General features: G+C 37.4%; 1 protein-coding gene across 11 annotated transcripts in view; it reads right to left on the bottom strand.

The window, feature by feature from the left end:
* The window catches only part of ppp1r12a (protein phosphatase 1, regulatory subunit 12A), a 68559-nt gene extending 45467 nt beyond the window's left edge, over window positions 1-23092 (bottom strand). For 5 of the 11 annotated variants that reach the window (XM_066667894.1, XM_066667885.1, XM_066667891.1 and 2 more), the window contains exon 1: window positions 22310-23091. In XM_066667894.1, coding sequence (XP_066523991.1) covers window positions 22310-22546 — 237 coding nt within the window. In that variant the 5' untranslated portion in view covers window positions 22547-23091. Of the gene's footprint in view, window positions 1-22309 lie in introns of all 11 variants that reach the window. The other 6 variants (XM_066667890.1, XM_066667892.1, XM_066667887.1 and 3 more) reach the window with 3 other exon arrangements.
* Window positions 23093-23471: the final 379 nt, after the last annotated feature.

Below are 23471 nucleotides of genomic sequence, written 5' to 3'. Positions count from 1 at the left end.
ATAATCTTTATTCAAAGCCATCCAAATCCTCATAGCAAAAATTTCCAGCTTCTTTTGTAAAACCTTCCCAGAAGAACAGGGTCTGTTTGCTGCAGCAATAAAGAACAAATTGCCCAGTTACCATGATACGGATACCAAAACCCTCACCTCTATTTTCACTGTAACAGCATCTCAAGTTTTCTCAAAGTCAGAGCACCCAAAAAGAGTTAACCTTTTTATTCTGAGTTGCTCTGCTCCTGCAGTGCCCCTCTGGTTCAAATCTGCTAATGTTTCATCTTCCCAAAGAACAACTGTCATACCTGTCAACCAATATTACCACCCCTGATGATGCCCACCCATGCCACACTCAAATATGAGAAGCTTATGAGCTTATATACATTTTGGATTGTTTTGCACCCATTTGCAAAACAATTCAAATCCATCGTCTCTCTCATTGTTGAGCATTTTTCAGTGTTGTAGTAGGGGGTGGAGACAGGTGACACCAGCAAGGTGGCAGTTACTCTTTAATGCGGTTGTATCAGTAAGAGGGGAGTTTACATCCGATTTCTCTTTTAGAAGCATTGCAGTTCTAGCTATAAGGGTTATGTGGGTTTGCATTTGCATTGTATTTTAGTGTGTTCTTGCACTTTAATTTGCACATTCAATACATTATTTTACTGACCTGCTTAATTCCTGTATTTTTTATTTTTAAATGTGCTAAATACATTTAATAAGCCTGAAAATTCATCTATACTTTTACTGCAAAAGCTCAGCTTTTACAAAGTCAAGATAAATAGTAGGAAAGGACTCATTCAACTTTTCCCACTATAGGTTAACTTCATAAAAGCCTGTGAATTTTGAGTGTTGCTAAATATAGCACAGATCAGAAAAAAATAATTATAAATCTTCCATTGTAAACAGCAGTATAATTCATGAAGAAATCTTCAAACTGAAAGCAGAGATCAAATTCACAGACTTCCCTTAACAGACAGTATGATTGTTGCCATGGAAGTGCACATCCAACAGAAAACAAAGATGATGAAGTATAAAATTAATATACATAATTTAAATAAATGACGTTCTACATGAAACACACTCTGGCCTTGGTTAAAGACATTCCAAAATAACATGTTGATTTCTTTCAAACAATTTACAAAGTTCTTGGGTTTTTTCTTAGCTACATTAAAATACTTGGAATACTAAATATTTCCAGATAAAACATTCATTCATTCATTGGCTGCAACTGCTTGTCCTGCCGGAATCATGGCAGGAACACATCCTGGAGGGGGTGCCAGTCCTTCACAGAGTGACACACACACACCTATGGACACTGGGAGAAGAACCAGAGCACTCGGAGGAAACCCACACAGACACAGGGAAAATACACCAAACTCCTCAACCTCCAGGTCCCTGGAGCTGTGTGACTGCGACACTACCTGCTGCGCCACCCTGCCACCCAGACAAAGCATCTATGACTGTCTTTAAAACAGTCTCAAATTCCTGTAAGTAGTCAGAAATTGTGAACCATTCAAAAGTGTTTTTACACTGCAGAAGAACCAGAAATTGGTTCAGATATATCCAGAACAAGACCACCTTCCTGATCAAACCTAACAGAGGTGAACAGAGGCACCTTTCACACATGCCATTTTGGTTTGGACCAAACAAAAAGAAGTGTGTGAGATATTGCCCTATGATTCTTCTATTTCTTTGCCTTAACACTCCTACTTGAAACACAGACAGAACTTCACCAATGACTAACATTTAAAGAGTCAAATCCGTTATATTTGGACAGCACTTCTATGGAGACTGAACCTTGACACTAGCAAGAAAGAACCGTGCATTTGTGGCTAAATCAACAGTTTACAATACATAAAAACATAGCTATGCACATATGAAAAACATGTGCTTTACAAGAATTATCATATTCTCCAACACCACTTTTTAACATGGCTGCCCCCACATGCTTGGCCCAAAAGTCAGACCAGAAATGGGTTCATCCAGGGACTAAACAGAAATTTGATTTTTTCATCTCATGTGAGCTCCATATTAGAAAAGAAAGTTCACTTTCATTAAAATGTTCGTAACTTTATGGTGTTAAAAATAACTGACAACACAATGACACAAAAGGAAGAAACCATTTCATAGTTGTCTTCAAACCAGAGCTACTCAGTGCTACAGCAGCAGGGTGTAAGTGACTATCTCCGACTTCTTGTACAGAGAATTTAGAGCTAACTTTAGCAGCTCTTCACTTCAAAGAAAGAGGACACTTGAAGTCCCCTCCCTCATTCCCTCTGTTACTTTCTCATTCACTTCTTCCAGAAGCCCTTCAGACACTCTTTGCTTAGAATAAGACACCAAAACTGCCCAATCTAGTGCATATAAATTCATTTTTATTATGCTCTTTTAACTGCTGTCACTGTTTTGAACAATGTATTGTTACGGAAGAACATAAAAAAAAACAATACAAATGCATGAAGACATTAATAAATTTAGCCTGTTTAAGGTACAACCATTGCAGATATGTTCAGAATAGTTTGTATTGAAATGAGGAGCTCTGGAGCTCCTCAAAGACTAGCGTATGTCAGAGGGCTATAAAACCCTGAGGATTTGGGTTTGGAGCAGTGTAAAAAGAATGAATACTGTTGATCGTGATATTCAGATATAAAAATCACATTAAATGTGGTAATACTGCCCAGGCCTTGATTTTTTTTAATAGAATTTAACTCACTGGAAAGAGACAGAGATAGAAACTGAATTAACTTGAAAATTTTGTCCTCTCCTAAAAAGAACAGAAGAAAAAAAGTGCATGTCTGTTTTCTCTAATGATTCAGCAGCAGCTAATGCTGTAACATGAGATAGCGTTAGCTCTTAGCAGTGATAAGGCTAAGTCTGCCACCCCCCCCTACCCCAATCCCATTTCTGTTCCTTCTCTCTCTCTCTCTCTCTCTGTGAGGGTGAGTCCTGCACACTTCCTTATAAAGGAAGAAGCTACAAAGCTAAAGAAGTTTCTCCCGCAGAGGAGAAGAATAAAAAGAAACAGAAGAAAAAAAGGAAGAGAAGAAGAAAGTGACCCTCCCCCTCCTCCGACCGCTTCCTCCTTGCTACGTTAAGGCCACCTAGCGAGGCGCTAGCAGAGGTGCTAGCATTCCAGCACAGAAATTCCCAGATAACACAGCCTACCACACGTCAGCAGAGAGAGAGAGTAAAAGAGCGACAGAACAAGAGACAGAAAGCCAGAGTGAGAGACACCAAGTGAAACAAACAGCAGAGAGAGAGCGAGACCGCTCTGACAACCATATATGGGCCTGGGATTCCCATGGAAAAAGAAAGGGCAAAACTAAGGCACTGAGAGAGGGGGGGGGGGGGGGTAGAGGAAGAGAGAGCGCGAGAGAGAGATAGAAAGAGATAGAGAGAAAGAGAGAGCGAGAGAGAAGTATACATTGCTTATGCTTAGCAGCCAAAACAGCAGCAGGTTTTTGGTAGGACATGTGTGTTGTCCAAAGACATTACAAAGCACAGGAGGTTATAAGTGTGTTTTTAAAATAATTCAGTTAGAAATAACTTTTTAAAATAATTCAGTTAGAAATATGACGGTAGAACAAATAATACTGAAATTCAACAATGATCAGTGCATATTTATACTGCATATTTAACTACTGAAAATATATCCACAACATGCTCAGAGAAGCTACATCATTTAACAGCATAAAAACCTGTAATACAAATATATATATTCATACTGCCCACATCTAAGAGGAAGGACAAATTAGAGGAAACGGCAAGCCAACACAGGCATTGGGCATTTAGCTCTTTTCTTCAAACACTTTAAGGGGCAGTTTAAAAAGAAGCAGGGTAGCTGAGGACCGTCTGAAGAAGCATGCACCACACTTTACTTTTACTGTGGCACACAGAGTGGAGAAACCTGACTTCACTGATGTTTATTTGTTTGAATGCCATCAAATCCCCACAGCAAATGTTCCAACCTTTCCAGAAGGGTAGAGGCTGTTATTACAGCAAAGGAGAAACGAAGGTCTAATTAATACCATTCATTTCACTAAAAAAAGTGTCCAAAAAATGCAAAGCATTGGCCAAATAGCTCCGTATTTAATTTAACAACTTTTAACAACAGAAACTCAAGGCCACTAAATATTTGCTCTGTGTCTATGTATTATTTTTCTCATTTTTTGATGGTTATTTCCCTAAACAAATGTCGAGACAGAATGCTTTTGCAGAAGTTTCGGCATGATTAAAAGTAGCTCAAAGTGCAAACAGGAACTGTGTAATTTGTCAGCGTGAGCGGGTCAAAAATGACTACAGGTTTTTAAAAAAAAAAAAAAAGAAAAAGGAAAAGAAAAAAAAAACCCTTTCTGCAATTTTGGATATACATTTTAGACAAAGCTAGAGCATCAGTAGACAGAATAAAAGTAATGATTTGAAGTTTGGTGGTAGAAAACCAATCAGTTCACTATATGCCCAAATGTTTCTGAATATTCTTTATATTTAATATGTATCCTTTCCTGACACAGCATGTATAAAAGGAACCTGCACTGATTAAGCTGCCCATGAACCTAATGTCACCATGCCCAAAGCCATGCATGGGTTAGATGTGTATAAAGTATCATGTGGAGTAGTGAATATGTTCTCTGGTTACTGAGCTCCATCCATTATACTGTTGCTATCCAATGAACAAGATGTATTTCCAAAATAGAAACTTTACAGAAGGAAATACTTTCAATGAAAGTCGATGTAAAAACCATTTAATTCCAAGTCATTTTGGAGCATATCTATTGGTCCATTCATCATGATGTGTGTGGGACTGCTGCTGTGTTCCAATGGTGTTGTAAACTAAAAAAAAAAAATGGACAAAACAGACGATATTTATTGGACAGCAACAGTACATGGGATGATGTATGATCCAGAACTAATCACATAACATCGGTATCCTCACAACATCAAACTCTCACAGCAATATTCCAACCTAAAGCTTTCCCATGAGTAGAGATGGTTACTGCAGCAAAAAAGGAACCACCTCCTAATAAACTTTTCACTCAGAAGAAAAGCTGAAGTGTTTTTCCACTTCTAGACAGACTTATTAATTGAAACTGAGATCCAGAAAAGGCATTTTGATCTATGTAGGACTGTGAAAGGCTACAGAGTTAAAAGGAGAATGATGAGTTTCAGCAGCTGTTCCTCACAAAGCTGTGCTTCCATTCTCAACCACTGTGAGAGATCTGTTTTATATCAAAAACAACACTCTGGAAAACTGTGGCCTCTCAGAGTTACAGTTACAGGAGACATCTTCAGGCTAATTATAAAAGCTGTTTACAATTAATTCAGCAACATTCTTTTTATCCTTCTACAGTGTAAAGTTTCACCCGTAAGAGCTGTTTAATCTGGCTTTTTTTTTTTTTAAGAGATTATTCAGTTTTTTGTTTTCATATTTGATCCATCTGTAACACTGAGCTATGGTAAACTTTTTTCTATCCTAAAATATTACATTTTTAAGTAATTTATAACTATAATTACTCTGATCAAAGTGAATTCAATTTTAAAAATTTAAAACCTTGTCAGACACTCCAGTGTAGTATATTTTTTAATGTTTGTGGGGTGGGGGTGCACACGTACAAGGGATGGACCACATCTAGAACCTGGATGAGGAAATGAGAAAAATAAACACACACTTCCTGTTCCTCTTTGACTGAGCAGATTTACAACACCCTCAAATGTACTTAAATTCTCTGTCTGTCTGTCTCTCGTACAGTCGTGGACAAAATATTTGAGGCTGACAACTTTTTGTTTTCACAAGGTTTGCTATTTCTGTTTTTTATGGTGCCATTTTGGACCAACTCTAGATTGTTATAAAGAGTGATCAGATTAGTGATCTGAGAATAGAAATTAATTGAAAAGTCATGCCTAGCCATGAATATGAACTTAATAAATAAATAATCCCATTTCCACTGCAGTTCAGGCCTGCCACAAAGTGATCTGCAGACATAATTTCAGTGGCCTTCTTGTAAGCTCAGGAGGTGTTAAGGAGGACAAGGCATGCTGACTGAATTAGAAAAGCAGACTGGTTTCTTTAAAAAAAAGTGTGTGGGGGGTGGGGTGGTTGGGTTGATGCTTGAAATAATTGTCTTCTTTTGTTAACCATGGTTACCTCCAAAGAATCATATTCAGTCATCAATGCTTTGCATCAAAATGGCTTCACAGACAAGGACACTGCTGCTTGTAAGACTGCACCTAACTATTGGCTCATAGAGAACTTCAAAGAGAGAGGTTCAATTGCTGTGAGGAAGGCTTCAGGACGTCAAAGAAGGTCCAGCAAGTTCTAGGACCACCTCCCAAAGAGGATCCAGCTATTGGTTTGGTTCACTCTGGTTTAGAGCTTGCTCAGGAATGGCAGCAGGCAGGAGTGAGGTGAAGGATTTTGGAGGATTGTCTGGTGTCAAGGAGGACAACAAAGAAGCCACTGCTCTCCAAAAAAACATCAAGAAAGACCTGACATTCCATAGGATGTACAAGGATGTAACTGCAATTTCTTTGATGAAGCCCCTTCAGACTGTTTGGGACATCGGGAAAACCTACTGTGTTGAGAAGAAGTGAGTGCTACCATGAGTCCTGTGTCATGCCAACAGTACAGATATACTCCAAGCCCTGATTAGGCAATAATAGGTTGCCATCAGTCAGGATTTGATTCTGTTTGAATTCAGAAGTCTTAAAAGAAGTATCAACCATTTTAATAGAAAGTATTTTTATAAATGTAATGTAAACTTTGTAAACAACACAATCAATTAAAAATGATAAACTAATATTTATGTGGCTGATATTTAGATCTTCTGAGAAAAATTAACATCACATTAGACATGTGTTAGTGCAGCAAAAAATAAAATAAAAACTAGATTAATATCCCTAATTTCAGAAGATATTTTGTGTCCACAATGTTTGCTCTATTGTGTATATGATTCATAATTTCAGACCCTGCACACAAACTCAGAATGAGAAGAACTGCACATATGAATGCACAAACTGAATAGAGCATTGATGGCCTATAGGTCAGTGAAGCAGGCTTGGGACCAGAAGGTTGCTGGTTCAAATCCCTCAACAGGAAACTATCCCCTCCCTCAACATCCACGGTTGAGGTGGCCTTGAGCAAGGCACTTAATCAACTGCTCTCTGCTGCTCCAGGTGTGTGTACTCTCTCTTTGTTCACTGCATCTGGTGGTTTAAATATGATGCAGAATTTCATTGTAAGTTGTACAATGACAAATATACATTGATACATTCAATTTTTCTAACAAAATAAAGAATACGTACACCCTTCAATTTTCAGGTTACAAACCTATTTCATAATAACAAGAGCATCTTTAAATTCAAAGAGTTCAGTGATGCACACCAGCTCTGTGCATTATTAATGAAATCAAAATGGATTTACCAATAAAATATTTAGGAACCCTTTACAAATGTCAAAATCTGATCATCAATCAGTTAAAAACAATCCAACTTGAAATCAGAAATGAATTGAGTTTTTTTCAATTCAAGCTTTTTGGGGGGCAGCCATTATTTCACACATATAACAATACGAACAGAATGTGGAAACTCCCCCTAATTTTGACAATCCAGTGTTTTATTGGTTTCTTTGAACACAGTGAATATACTGGAAGTTAAATATAAATACAGTCAGTATGGGCCACAAATGTTCATTTCTTTCTGCTCTAGTTAAACTTGTAGCTGTAAAAATGAAGAAACAAAACATGCTTCAGCTTCCAAAGCAGGGGAGGTAAAAGTGTATATATTGGGGCTAAACTAATAAAGAGATAAAATATAATAGATATTTACAAAGCCAATGGATAAAATAGGAATAATCAATTGTTCAAGCGCCTATGTGTCTTATGTCCCTACGGCACACACAAACACACACCAACCAGAAGGTGGGCTCCATGCCCTCCGGCACTCCAAAAGAATTTGTAAGTTTCAGCAGGGGGAACAAGTCAAAACGTGCAACTATACTCATCACAAATAACTAACAAAAAAAACCCCACAAATTTCAAAATTATGTAGTTTCTAATAAATGTATTAGAGTATTTAATATCCTAAATCCAGGTATCTCAAACCTGATGCCCCAAACTAATTCTCTAACAATTCCCTAACATGCTAGTCATTAATACAGTTTAAAATGCTACGAGACAATAAAATACACTGCACTCTTACACCTCTATTTACTAGTTTTCCACAAAAAGCATACTAAAGACTAATCAGTTTTATTTAACTGATGCAAAACTCTTCCTCAAATGTATAAGATGAAGCACCATCATTCCAGAGAACTGCAGAATACATGGTGAAGGCTTTATGCCCATTTGCTGGACACTCATCTTTGGGGATGGTGAATTTAGGTTGATATGCAGCTATTACAGAGCATGCCAATATATTAATACTTTTCAATGGATCATAAAAATAAATACAAAAAAAAATTAAAATCCAGTACAGTTTGCATGACCAGCTGACACATGAACGCACAGACAATGACACGCAAACAAAGAGGGGGGGAGAGCGAGAAAAAAAAAAGCTGGGCGTTTCCATGGTAACAGGACAGGCACTTCCTGTCCATGATTACAGGCTTCTTTCAAAGCACACCAACAAAAACACGTACACACAACAACTTTGCTGACAACCTACAAATTACACACACACACACACACCTTACTCAGTGGGTTAGTGGGTAATATTAGTCTATCAATCAACCAGAGCTTTGTAATCACACCTCTGATATTACTATATGCTTCTTCAGACTAAAATAACACACACAGCCATAAATGTGGCACAAACACACAGATATACATTATCTGTGGACATACTGAAAACCACACAACTTTCACGAACATACTCTAACTGTTTAAACATTTGTGGACACTTGCTCCTCCGAAGTTTCTTCTGAAATTGAAGCGTATTAATAATGAGTTTTTTTTCACCACACTGCTGCAGTAACAGCCTCTACTCTTCTGGTTAGACTTCACACTGTGTGTCAGAACACTCCTCTGTATATTTAATTAAACAATAAACATTTGTGAGGTCAGGTTCTAATGAAGGACGAGGAGTTCTGCACACAAACCCGTCCCAAAATTACAGAATGCAGATCAATCACTCCACAGAGGACAGTTCTACTGCTCCACAGACCAGGGCTGTGTGGATTTATCATTCATTGTACACCCTGTGTTAAATATATCAGTGCACACACACAAAACACTTACTGCATATATTTTGCTCTTACTGGAATTTGAGATCTGTGCTTAAGTATTTAATATTCAACTAGTATCTCCATAAACATCTTGTATCCCATTTCTAAACCATTACAGCATAAAAACTGGCCTTTACTTGCTGTTAACCTTTTAACAAGTGCATTTGTTTTATATTAACACCAATATAAAGGAAACATCTTGCAATACTGAGTCCATTAGAAATGCATTCAAATTGTTGGCAATTAACCTTTTACAAAGAGCTTGCTATAGAATTATCATAAACATCACCCATTCCTTAAGCTTGAAATGACATACAATGAATAATTTAGTGGCAGGAGAATGGAGCCAACCCTGGCTTTTATTATTAAAAATGCATTAATACTCAACCAAACGGAAAGTCATCAAGTACAAAATTAAAATCATTCTCTGAAAGGAGATGCACAATTAGTGACCTCAATGACACTAGGTTATGCTCCAAAGAGCAAAGCAATAAAATTAAAGCTTGCGACAAATTAAATAATTAATCAATTTACACTGTAAATCAAAGTCTCCTGTTACTGTTTTAAAGGTCACAGCAAAAGTTAATCTCATTTTACCTTCACATTCACTGACTAAAACGTTCTGGACAGCTTAACTCCAACATTTCTTCTGCAATCAAGGCTAATAATTGGGGCTTTGCTTCTCTGTACTGCAGTAACAGCCCCTATTCTTCTCTAAAGACTTTAGATGCAGAGAAACACTGCTGGAGTATTTGGTGTGGTCAGGTACTAATGTTGGATGATTAGTTCTGGCATGTCAAATCATCCTAAAAGGCATTGGATTGAGCTTCATTACTTCAGAAAAGACAGTTCCACTGCTTCACAGCCCAGTGCTGGGAGCCTTTTAGACCACTCTGTCGCACTCTTGGCAATGAGCATAGTGAAATAACTCCAGTACAGCAGATACGGCTTTGGATTTCAGAGGGAATAGACACAGAACACAAGCTAAACCAATCTAATATAAAACGAGCTATAAGTATTAGGTGCTGCACCGCTTCTGAATTTTCTGGGCTTTCTTTTGCTTTTCCACTGGCCAGATCTGGTACCTGTTCCCTGGAACCAAATAAGTTTTCAGTTCCAACAATGCAGAGTATGTACTTAATGGTGATGTGTAAACTGTGCAGAGCGCTGATTGGCCAGAGCCATGTCAATCACCACGAAATGCAGAGCTCATTCAAATCAAGCACATGCTCACCGCTTGTAAAATCTTCGGCTTGTAAAAGCCAAACACTGCAACAAGTAAAACTGATCTGTTAAAACTGGTGATTGGAGCTGTGTTCAGTCCAAAAACCAAAAACAACACAAGAATACGTAATGAGTAAAGAGGCCTCATTGTTGTGGTTTTCAAAAAGCCAGCGATTCCTGTAAGAGACAGGGTTTTGCGACGTCACCAGCTCCATTTCGCTGCGGAGCCATGCCAGTGGAAAAGAAACAAGCTTTAAGTTTGCAGAGCTGAGGCGTGTCGAGCAGAGCCAGACCCATGCGGTGGAAAAGCACCATTACTGTTGTTTAACCTGATATATATGTGTGTGTGTGTGTGTGTGTGTGTTTACATCGCTATCTGTGTGTGCGTGTACTGATTGTCGCTAATATTTTAAATTAGTTTTCATCACAGAGAACTTTAATCCCAGAGACTGTTCGCTACAGAAACTGTGAAAAACGTCCACTCAGCAGACAATTGCGTATGCGCAAGCTCAAAAAAGGTGCTAAGATATCGGTTAAATATCATCTAAAATTCCAATATTGGACCGATAACAATAACTAAATAAAAATCCACATATCAGCAAATAATATCGACCGTCGATATATCGTGCATCACTAATAAATATGTTAATATCTCAAATGGTATTACCCTTAAGCACCTGTTTATGGGTAGTTTTTTCATCACTAAGTAACACCTTCCAGCAGATTTAATTATTCTTATTTAGTTACAAGCCACACCTAACCACAATGAAAACAGTTTGAGTCCAGTTTGACCCATTTAACACCCAAATGTCCTGACCTAGCTTCAGGGGCTAAATGTTTTCTCCTGGATCAGACGATATGTGCTAAAACATTCCCATAACGCTCCCTGAGGTTGCAGCAGTTCAAGTGTATTTATCTCTGAGAATCTCATGACCCTGACAATGTTCCCAGTGCCGTCCTAAAAGAACGACTCACACCTCTATGTCCATGAATTAAATTTATTCTTAAGAGAATTCTCAGTATTGGCATATACACAGTCATATCAGAATTTAATGACAACTGCCTTGTTTCTACACTCACTGTCCATTCTCTCAGCTCCACTGACAATTCAGAGCTCTTAAAATTCTACAATTACGAACTGTAGTGTCTCTGTTACCTCCATGTGTGTTTGGCCCCTTTCACCCTGTTCTTAAAATAGTGAGGACCCCACAGCAGGTACCATTTGGGTGGTGGATCATTCTCAGTGCTGCAATGGCACTTACCAACCAACGATGTCCTGTGGGCATCAGCCAGTGACCACTGATGTAGTACTAGAGGGCGACCAACACAAAACGTGCAACAACAGGTAAGCTACTGTCTTGGAGTTTATATCTAGGTTGAACAATGAGGTAGATATGTCTAACAGTGTATAAAAACTCCAGGAACACTGCTGTGTCTGATCCAATAGTGCCAGCACAACTTCTTACTTCTCCAAAAGTTACATAGTGTGGTTCTGCAGTGCTGAGTCCAAATTAGCAATAATACAGGCTCTATTCTTGCTATAACAGATCACTGAAGCATGACAATGATATCAAAGCTGTTTTTGTAAGGTAAAAAAAATACACATTGTTCCTTTAACATGAGGTCAGTATCTCTGCGACTCTGAAGAGAAGAGAAGGAATGGGCGTGCTCACATTTTCTTTGTATGGTCAGATTAAGAACTAATTGCAGTAAAATACACAATACTATTTAATAGAAGTAACTTGCATAACTGTTGCTTAACAGAAACTGAGCTTTCAAACGAAACTCACACTAAAGAGGAAAACTACATTACACTCAACAGTTCTTGATGTCTGGTGTTACATCCAGTGAAAACATGCTCAATTTTAATTAAATGTGTAGCTGGTTAGTGTACAGGGGTTAACCATGATATGTTCACAAGGTTTAGAAGATAAAGCTAGAACCAGAAGTAGTCATATCCAGGCAAAACTGGCCAACTGATACATCAATTTAACCGTAATGTGACAACTCACCCCAATTTCCCCAATGTACATAAACACATCCTCAGCTAACAAATGTTCTGATAAAGAAGTTAACATATGAACAGAACATAAGAGAAAAGAAGAGGGAACAAAAAGTAACCACTCAATAGAATTTCTCTTTTAGCATTTGCATCTCCTCCTCTGTTTATGCTCTTCCATTTTATTCATCTATTGGTAGTCTCTCCCTCTCTCTAATGGATGCCTATTTATGTTTTAGGGCACTACTGAGTATGTCAGGCAATTTTCTGTAAGCGCCTGAATTGTAAAGTTGAATTAGACTTCAGTCTCTCACAATGCACACATAATTTATATTAAACTTTGTAGCTCACTACATCAGCTGAATGTGGACTAAACTGCATTGTGAGATTTTTTGTTACTAAGCAACTGACAGTGGAAGTGTCCGAATTCACTTCAGTTTCTAGCACTACATGGTGAACTACACAGTGCCTCACTATATACCACAATACTAATGAGAGATTAGGGAGCCATTTCGCTCACAGACTACCTCTCCTTGTCTGTCCTTTTCATTCTCAGTCCAACTCCTCTATCCTCACCTTCTCTCTCTCCCCCATTCTCCCATCTCCCTCTCCTATACACAATCACTCAATCTCTCCCCTCTTTCTCTCCAGCCTCTAATACTCTTGGTTTGCATTTTCTGTTCTCTGTCTTTGTCACTCGTTCTCTCTCTCTTTCTATCTTTTTCACTTTACTTGCTCTCCCTATACATGCCTTCTTTTCCTTCTCACTCCCTATCTAGGTTATACTTTACACAATGTAGGCTCCTGTCCTATCATTTTGTCAGTCCTCTCTAGGAGTGTACCATATCAGTGTGTGATAATATTTTGTTATAATTTTTAAAAATAAAAATATTGCTATACTAATATTCTAACTTGTTTTGCATAATGTCATCATGCAGTATCAATAATATGGCATATGTTCTTTACATGAGTCATTTAGGCACAGTGGAAAGTGGCTCTGAGGAAAAAGTGGAGTAATGTGGAGGTGGTTTGGTTACAAAATATGAGATGTACAATAATCCATGGTATTATGTAAGAAATGAAAGAAGCCTATAACAACAGAAGGGGAAAAACAACTAATCTAGCTAATCTAACCACCTCGAGCAAAAGCACCTGGTGGAGGATGGGGGGAAAAAAAGAAGAAGAGTTCAACAGCCAATGAGCTCTAACCCAAGTAGATAAACTACACTGACTCAGCATAGCAACTATTCTGTATTTGTTTTGTTATTTACTGTGAAGCTTTGAGTTACTATTTGAATAATTGTTTACGATGCTGTTTTTATGCACACTAAGTTCTAAGCACTTTGGTTGTTTACATTTACATGATTCATTTTTTAAAAAATAAAAATAAATCATCTTGGTGAGTTACTGTTATTTACAAGATAACCAAATATGAAATTTATAAATGTATTTTTCAGCATTTTGTCATATCTCAAAGAAAAACGTTATCACCAAAATAACTTGAAATATTGTGATATTATTTTAGGGCCATATCGCCCACCCCTACTCCTCTCTATATTTTCTTTTTTCTTGCACCCTCTCTCCATCCATCCATCGCTCTCACTCCTCTCTCTATGCAGGTGATATTTTAAACAGTGCAGGCTCGCTCTCTCTCAGCACACACAGACCCTCCTTGTATAAACATAGCAGAAAGAAAGGCCTCGTTCCAACAAGAAGGAAGAGGAGGAGGAAGAGAAAAAGTGATTACACTTCAGTACAGGTTTACAGTTGACTATTTTTATTTAAATTAAGGCAATATTTAAATATTCATAACATTAAAATATTATTTTTACAGTGTTTCTTTATTTTTTCCAACATTCATTTAAATCTTCAGTATTTGTAAGGGGGAGACAACTCTTGGGACACTAAAGAATATTTTAAATGTGAAATGTCTTCATATATGAGAAGCCAGGCGTAAAGAAACAGTTAAAAAGTCAAAAGGTCCTCAGATTGTATGCAAAAAAAGGGTTTCCTAGAACTGTTCATTCAAGTCAAACACCATTTAGGAAACTTTAGACATCCACAACAGAGTATCAAACATAAATTGGTCTGTAGCATCTGCACAAGCGCTTAAGTTCACCATGTCCAAAGTCAACCATGGTCTAGAGTCCTCCAACTCTACATTAATACTCTTTATTTCAAAAGAAAGGCTGGATGAGCAGGTGTTCACAAAACTGTGGCCACATTAGCTATATCTAGAGCTGGGCAATATGGCCAAACTTATCACTAAGTTTTTCTATACTGATCCTTCTCGATATTTATCACAATATTAACATTTTGTCACACTGTGACAAAGGACATATATATGTGCACATAGTACATTACTCAAACTCTCAAGGAAAGATTTCACTGAAACAATAACATTTTCTTACCACAAAAAATTAATATCTATGTCGCGTGTCATGAAAACATTCTTAGGGCATTACCACCTCAAGCGTTTAAAGAAGCAGTAAGAGTAAAAAGATTAAGGCAGTGTTTCCCAAAGTGTGGGGCAAGTAAGTATTGCAGGTGGGGTGCAAGGAATCTAAAGAAATGAGTATTTTTTTTATTAATGAACCCATCTTTATTAACACCTTTCCGTTTTGCCTATGAAGCTTGCTCAGTAAAAGACATCCATTCAAATTGGATTCATTAATAGCTCTTAAACATAATAAAAGTGCAATAGATGGGACCCCAGAAAAACGTAGCTTGCCTGACTGGAAACAAAATATGCTTTTATTCGCAAACCTTTATTTTAAAAAATGAGCCAATGAGATTAACGTGTTTTGGCTGCAAGTCAGACACAGGATGGGTTTCTTTCAGCCTTCGTTAAGGCATCTGTTCAAATATAGAGCTGTTCCAGCTTCACTGGCCTCCACTTCATCATCAGAATCTGGTTTATAAAGTTAGTTTTTACCAGCTTTGGGCTTGAGGTTAGTAACGAGAGCACAACAGAAAACAATGGTGACTAATTACATTTATAAAAGCAGCTTGTGTACAACTGTTAGTGTAACAGAGGAGGATCTGAGAGTTGGTTAACGTTATTATTAGCTGTGTTCAGTTTGTAAGACAGTGCTTTAAACATGCAGCAACGTAGTTAACGTAGTCTCTGGCCGTGTCCCAAACTGCAATGAATATGGTTATATGGTACAGGTGGGGCACAAAAATGAGAACCACTGGATTAAGGAGAGTTTAAAATAATAAATTAATCAATAAATAAAAACTCAAGTGCTGAATTGTGAACATATTGCTTTTACCCTATTAAAACAGGGCTTGTAGCAGTGGGAAAGCTTGAACGTTTTCAGTTTTGCACGTTCATTCATTTGTCTGCAACCGTTCATCCAATTTAGGATCGCTGTGGGTCTGGGAGTGTTTGCCCGCCCTTGGAAGTGTTTATATAAGAGAAGCAGCCTGATCTATGGCATCAGACCCAATTTAAAATTTGCAAGCGGAGAAAATAAATTTTTGCGAGGAAAACCTCGCCTTTAAACATAAACAACGAAAAGTGGTCTCACAAAGCATTTCCCACGTGAAAATACACTTTGAGTGAAGAAAGCGAGGAAACGTTTCTATAAAAGAGACTATAACATACCTCCACACGTGCACTTGAATTAGACTTATTATAGTCTTGTTAGCATGAGTATACGCGCCTGACAGCATGCAGCTAGCTGTGCTAACCGGGAATAGAAATGAAGGTTTATTGAACTCTATTACCCAAAGCTTATCATCGTTATCGAGCAAAGATTTATCATGAAACAAATTGATATAATTTTATTGCCCAGCACCATGTATATCCCTAAAAAGATCACACTGATTTCATGACAAGTTAACCACAGAAAACCTTCAAATGTTTTAAATAAAATGTAATATCAGTTAAGTTCCTTTACATTTTCCTCTATGTATAGTAGCAACTTAAAAGAACCAAGGTTTTGTTATTTCTTATTTACTTGATTTTACCGCTAAAGAAAAAACATATATTTATATTTATGAAAGTGATTATTTACACATTTTTAAATAAACGCAACTCACAGGACATTAAGAATCAAACTGCTTAGTGGTCCTTAACTGAACCAGTTTATGCTCCACAGAACAGGTTGCCCATATTGCTATGACCATGCTGAAAATAGGTTTAGTACAGTATCTCTGACTCATCCAGGCCATAAGGTGACTGAATAACAGCAGTTTCATGACGTGAAAAAGAATCATTGCAAAAAATGACCGACATCTCCCTTGAAGCATCAACAATAAACAGAAACTAACTAAAATGTTTTATAAATGCAGTCCACACTAATCACTTAAGAACAGGATTAAAAACTGGAGTAAAAGGTTTCTCCAGGTTTAAGTCCTCTACTTCTGAACCAAAGTAAAAAGCCAGTGAAAACCTCCCTCTCCTCCTCCCTCTGAGAACACTAATAAAGTACGTAATCTCATTGTCAGAGCATCAACATACTATAGCTCTAACATCGCTAATGGTGCTTAAACACAGATTTAATTATGAAATATGATGAGTCAAAACACATATAAGCACGTAGAACAAAACAAGCCTGAGGCCATTTCATATGTTTGTATAGCACATGCATAGTGATTAGAGATGCACCACAATAATTCTTGCCAAATCAAAATCAGGGAAAACAATTGGAGCATGTGTCCATTGAGACAATGTCTTCAAAGCCAATAAATTACATGAATACTGCTAGTTTGTATAAATCAGACTACTGTTTCTTCCCTAATTAGAGAAGCTCCTGGAAGTTCTCATCCTCTCACTAAAAACAAGACATCTTAACAAATTCTTATGGAGAATACCAGTCGGTCAGACTCTATCAATGTACATGTTGATCTTTACAATTTACTGCAATTTCAACATAACGCTAACTTTTGAAGGCCCAGTCTTTACTACTGTCCAAGGCAGTAACTTCATATTGCTCTTCATTAGCATCAGCATAAAATTAACCCAAATGTTTTTCAACCTCATTATTCCACTAGTCAGTAACTTACTGTCACCGTGTATCACCAATTCACGTTGAAAATACTGGATTTCAATTACACACCTGTCCAGTTGTTAAGCTTTATCAATATCAGTAAGGTTTAAGCAACTATGAATAAGAAGGTATGCTCCAAAAGATGAATAGATACATTCAATTAGAGACACAACTTGATTTCCTATATCCCACATCAACCACCTTGACCTGTGATTGATCAGAAACTAATCTGAATAGTCTACAATACCACTGTTGTAAATTAAAACATTACAATAATAGCTACAAGCATTATACACTATGTGTACAGTTTATATTATCTGACAGACAAAATAAAGGGTCATAACGTTCAATGAAACAATTCCTTGGTCTTTCAGAAAGGAAAATGAGCGTTTAAAATAAGCTAAATAAAGAATGTGACAAAAGTGTATCTGTCCCAGTTCTTAAAGAAAAACTACTGAAAAATGCATATTAACATCTTTTGTAAATCCAAAATTAAGAAAGGAAAAAAAGCACAAAATAAAATTGCCTTAACTAGTTCAATACATTGTTTAAATGCTGCTCATAAAAAAGTGCTAAATAACGCTACAAAAACATTAAGAAAAAAAGTGTCAAAACTCAAAAGCCTTTTGCAATTTGCTTCCAGCTTTTCTGCAAAACTGATACAAATCGTACAAAATGAAAGTTAAGCAATTAGGCTAAGTGTCTAAACTGAAAAAACTATAACTATACACACTGAAAGACCAAGTTAGCTTAAAAGTATATTATCCCAGTACATTAAATTACCTTTGATGCTTTACATGAAAACATTTTTAAATTCACATCCCATCATGTTCTGTGATGTCTTAATGACTGATGTTTACCAGAATTGCTTTGAAAAATATTTTTCACAAAATATTTCACTATATTAACACCAATTATATCCTCCGCTATGCCTAGTCCTTGTTTGTACATATAAGACTTTGTCAACTTCAATTCAGGCCAGTAAAAATATATAACTTGAATTTAAGATGACAGTGAATCAATGAAAGGGATCATTTGCATATACCAGTCTTAAAGATATTTTGGCTGCATTGCAATTCATTTAAAAACAATTTATAAAAGAAAGAAAAATATACAAAATGTTAATGTGGACTGTTTGTATTGGTTCATTTGTTGTGAAAATTTACAAAGCTGTGAAAATTTATGACAGCTGGTGTTTTTGAAAAATGATTAAAAATACAGATAAAGATACTACTAGATTTCCCCCCTCAAACAGCAGCAATGCTTCTTTAAACAAATCATGTAAAAAGTTAAACAGGACTCGTTTTTTTAATAAATCTGGCCAAAAAAAAGCAAAAGAATAATATAATGGAGATTCTCATGATAATTTTAGATTAAAAAAAAGGTTATCTCAAGCAAAAAAATAAAATGCTTTAAATCCTTTAAATAGAATTGTAGCCTTCATGACACTGAAGCCAAAGAATCAAATGCTAAAATTTAAACAGCCAAAAGAGAGAATGAAAAAGTAGAGTCTCTCTGCAGATGGTTACGTCCCAGAGACACATCACAAATTCTTTCCTGACTCAGTCTGAACGCCAGCCCAAAAAAAGGCAAGTGTTCTGCCCTTACCACACCAAGCTTTCTACAGTGAGGAGGAAAAACCCTTCACACTCTCTTTACTATCAATGCAACAAATGCTCTTTTACAAACAATACAGAGCCATTTTTACTGTGACGTATGATAAATCTACATTTGGTATGTTGTTCACAGATATACTTTGGACAATTAAGTTATCATTAAGCCTCCTAATCTCAAAGTTATAGACAACAATAATATATCCAAGGAAATTAGATACAAGACAATCCATATACATAAGGAAGGGAAAAATCATGTTTCTAGAAAAATGGGGAGCCATAACACACATTAAAAGAAGAATGTAGCTCCACTTAAAATCTGAAAAAAAAAATCCACAGGTGTTTGTCCATTCTTCTAATAAGAAATCAAACTAAAGAAGAAGCTTGTGGTGTTTCTATGAACAATGAACTGGCCCAAGAGCCCACACACCAGCATCACTGAAGATATCTGGGTTTATCTGGAAAGTTCAACTAACTAAGACGTTTGAGCTGCTGGAAAAAGATAACTGCACACCTTCAAAATGAGTTATAGCATTTTTTTCTTAGGTCTCTGTAACAAGTATGTATAATATGGTGGTGCAATGACCACAACATGCATTATACCATGTACACACTTTGGATAAAAGTGTCTGCTAAATATGTAAATGTTTATAATAACTGTCATGACTTATTTAGCTATGCCAAATTAATCAAGGATCCATATTAAGTGTTTTATGTTGCCTTAAACTCTCTGAACTTCATACAGTACTATTCAAAGGTCAGGAAAATGCACCAAACTTATTGATAACAGACAATCATATAGAAAACCCGATATCAAAATACAAAAACAAGGAAAATCTATCAACAAGAAAGCAGACAAAATCCTTGTGCTTGTCCTCTGCTTGTACATATGTAAAATAAAACATGATTCTGTATTAACTGAAAATACCCATGTTTTTATATACTGCTTGTAACAAGGACATCATCTCATAATATTATAGCAACTAGAATATACAAGATACCTCATTATTTCTGAAAGGCAAATTATGCCTAGAGTGCTGCAATCTTTGACCAAAAGAGTATGTATATAATTCTAGCATCCATCGCCTCCTACAAAAGAGCTTTTACTAACATAAATGCAAATAAAGAAACATTTCTTTCAGACAACAATCTAACAATTACAGCACTGCTTCGTGAATGCTGCTATTTCAAGCTTGACAAGTCTCTTTAAAAGCTATACTGCAGTCCAGCCATTTTTAACCCAGACAGGTGCTAAAGACAGATGGCTATAGTACCAATTTTCAAAAAAAGCAACCCAGTCACAGCTCAAACAACTTTTAATAAATCTACGTATTTATACTGTATTCATTTGAGGTTTTTATCTGCACATAATACACATTTTATATTCCCCAGATCCTAAAAGACATATCAGACACACCATCAACATTGACTGTAATATAAAATTCAAGTATTCGAAGTGTTTCAATCCAACAATCTCTAAGAAAAAAAAGAAATTTACCCTTTAAATACTGAGGATAAAATATGTGCAGCACCTGGAGGGATTTGTAACTTAGCCATTACCTTGATATGCTACAGCTAGCGAGGTAGCAGAAGAAAAATATACAAATCAACAAAAGACGCAAAATTCAGGCAACACTGATGATTGAAAATGTGTCCTAACGTGCTATTCGTCCAACTCATTCGTCGGAAATGTGTGAATTCATGTAAATGCGCGTTTTGTGGGTGACTTATTAGCTATGTTTTGCTTAGCACTGTGTGCTAATGCTAACGCTAATGTAATGAATCGAGTGAAGATCTAACATTAAAAGGCCAGAACACCGCAAACAAACAAGACAGCAGCAGGAAAACACACATTAACAACAGTAAACCACAAATTAAGATTTTTGTTATTTTTGAGTGGCTTTGTGTGATTATCGAGTGGTATGAGCAATTAATGTTTTGCTAAGTCAATTTGGGCTCATTCTTTCAGGACATTCTAGGCAATTGTATATATTTAAATAGTCACAATTTGTACCATTTTGGCCTTGCTCTATAGTATATAACATCCATTTTACGTCAAATTGTAGCTATCTGCAGAATTGGTGTGCAGTGCTACACCTAAGGGCGTGTTAACGTTTTCACATCCAGCTGCACACGTTAAAACACTGCATTTACAAGTCGTTGTGGCTCTAACGAATCGGTAAATGTTATTTTTCATTCTGGGAGACTCGTGGATTTTAGCCAGCGGGAGCTGTTTTGTGTATATATACACAGCATTTTACATATACTCTTGTTGTTAATTCAATCTGGGGCAAATCGAGGCACTGATGAAACAATCAAGGCCAGTTTTCTGCTCAAACCTCCGCAGTGGAGGGAGCTCTGATCTGTATCAGACTAAGAAGTGTAAATGGACATAACGTTGACGAATTCAACCTAATTTCGAAGCTAGAGAACTGAAAAGAGTAAGAATAAACCCTAACGAAAGGTAGAAATGCTCGCTCCTTATATTGACAAACACATTCTGAGATGTTGAGTGCAGCCAAGGGGTGTCCTGCGGTTTTCCAAATTCAACTGCAAACGTTAGAACATTGTTACACATAGAAAGGTTAAATGCCAGGTTTTAGTTCGTTGTTCATGAAAAATACTGATGCATATTTCCTACAGTACGCATATTTTAGCAATAAGTGGCTGAGTGATCATGTGTGCCAATGTTTAAAAAAGACGTTTAATGTGAAAGGCGACGTAATTTAGCAAACTATAGTCTTCCTCCAGGAACCCGAGCATAAACACTGCAACGTTACGTTAAATGTATAAGCCAAGACTGGGGTGTCTCCGTAGGAAATGTTTGTTTTATTTATTTATTTTGTTGTTGTTTTTTTTACCTAAATGCTGCGTATTTTGAAAAGGAAAATGTATGTACTATAACCCGCTAATGTTGATGCTGGTGCTAAAGATGTGAGGGATATGGTGAAATTTTCCAAAGTCGGTTCTTTATTGTTTTTCTCAGAGTAATTCTGTATGATACTGGGCCGAGAAATATTCAATCGATTTAGCATAGGAAAGTGATTAAGGGACTTTAAGTGTGTGCTTACGTTACCTGCTAAATCAAACCAACGAAGAATGTGGTGCAAAAAAAAGAATAGTTCCTATTACATACAGAGTAGATTTCCAAAGCCGGCTATTTACTTTGAGGCGAAGATAGAATCTGTGTACATAGTTGTACGTAGCTGTTATAATGGTAAAGGCGACTTGTGTATGTGTGTTTATGTGTGATAGTTCTATGGACCTGGTGCAGCGCTGTGAGGCCGTCCACATTGGCGTAGTTGATGTCGGCTCCGCGGCTGAGCAGCCGCAGCACCTCCTCCGTGTCTCCACTGGAACAGGCGGCCAGGAACACCGCGCCATCGTCGAACTTCACCTTCGCCTTCTTCCGCTTCAGAACCGGCGGCTCCTGGTCCGTCTCCGAACCCAGCCAACGCTTCAGCTGCTCATTCCGCTTCTGCTTAGCGTCGGCCATCTTCATCACAACACACACTCATACACACTCACTAACGCGCACTAAACACAACCCACCCCCAACTGGAGCCGGTGTGCTCTACTGCTTTAGTCTTCTGTACTCTTCTATAGCGCTCCTGTAGTCTTTCCGTTTCTCTCTCTATCTCTCTCTCTCGGGGTGTGTGTGCGTGTAGCTCTGAGTGAGTGAGTGTCTCTCTCTCTCTTTAAGCCTAGCTAGCGATTCAGCTGCTCATTCCGCTTCTGCTTAGCGTCGGCCATCTTCATCACACTCATACATTCACTCACTCACAGAATAACTATACACACATTATAATATCTCTAAAATTCCCTCCACTGGAGCCGATGTGGTGTGCTCAAGCAGTGCCTTACTCATCTGTATGTGAGAGTCTCTCTCGCTCTATCTCTCTCTGTCACACACACACTCACTCTCTACAGTATGTGAGTGAGTCTCTGTTTCTCTGGACTCACAGTCTTCAATCTACAGGTCGCTCCCCCCGCCACGATCCCAGAGCGAAACGGGGCGTGGGAGAAGTAGAGGAGGAGGAGGAAGGGGAGAATTAAAAAAATAAATAAATAAATCGCAATCTGATTGTGTTTTCCCCTCCAATAACGAAATATCGCGAGATTTGCCGGTAGCGGTTTACATGACGTCGCAAGAGGCAGTCAGAGGACAGGCAAGGGGCTGCGGTGACGTCACCGCCACCGAAATGTGAGTGCTGCTGCAAAAACAAGGTCTGTCAAAAATTCCTGTCATTTATTTATTTTATGGGAGGTACGCGGTTGAGATCCATTTAAAAGGGATAATTTAAATGTAATAATAAAAAATGGCTAAATTACTCAATTGATGAAATCTTGGCAGGGTACTGGTGACTTCACCCCCTTGGATTGTCCCTCCCCTACTGCGCTTGAAAACTGCAGCATGATGTCATAGC

Source organism: Hoplias malabaricus, chromosome 4 (assembly GCF_029633855.1).
Source record: "Hoplias malabaricus isolate fHopMal1 chromosome 4, fHopMal1.hap1, whole genome shotgun sequence".
NCBI lineage: Eukaryota > Metazoa > Chordata > Actinopteri > Characiformes > Erythrinidae > Hoplias > Hoplias malabaricus.
The sequence above is the reverse complement of the archived record's forward strand: the minus strand, read 5'-3'. Positions and strand labels throughout refer to the sequence as shown.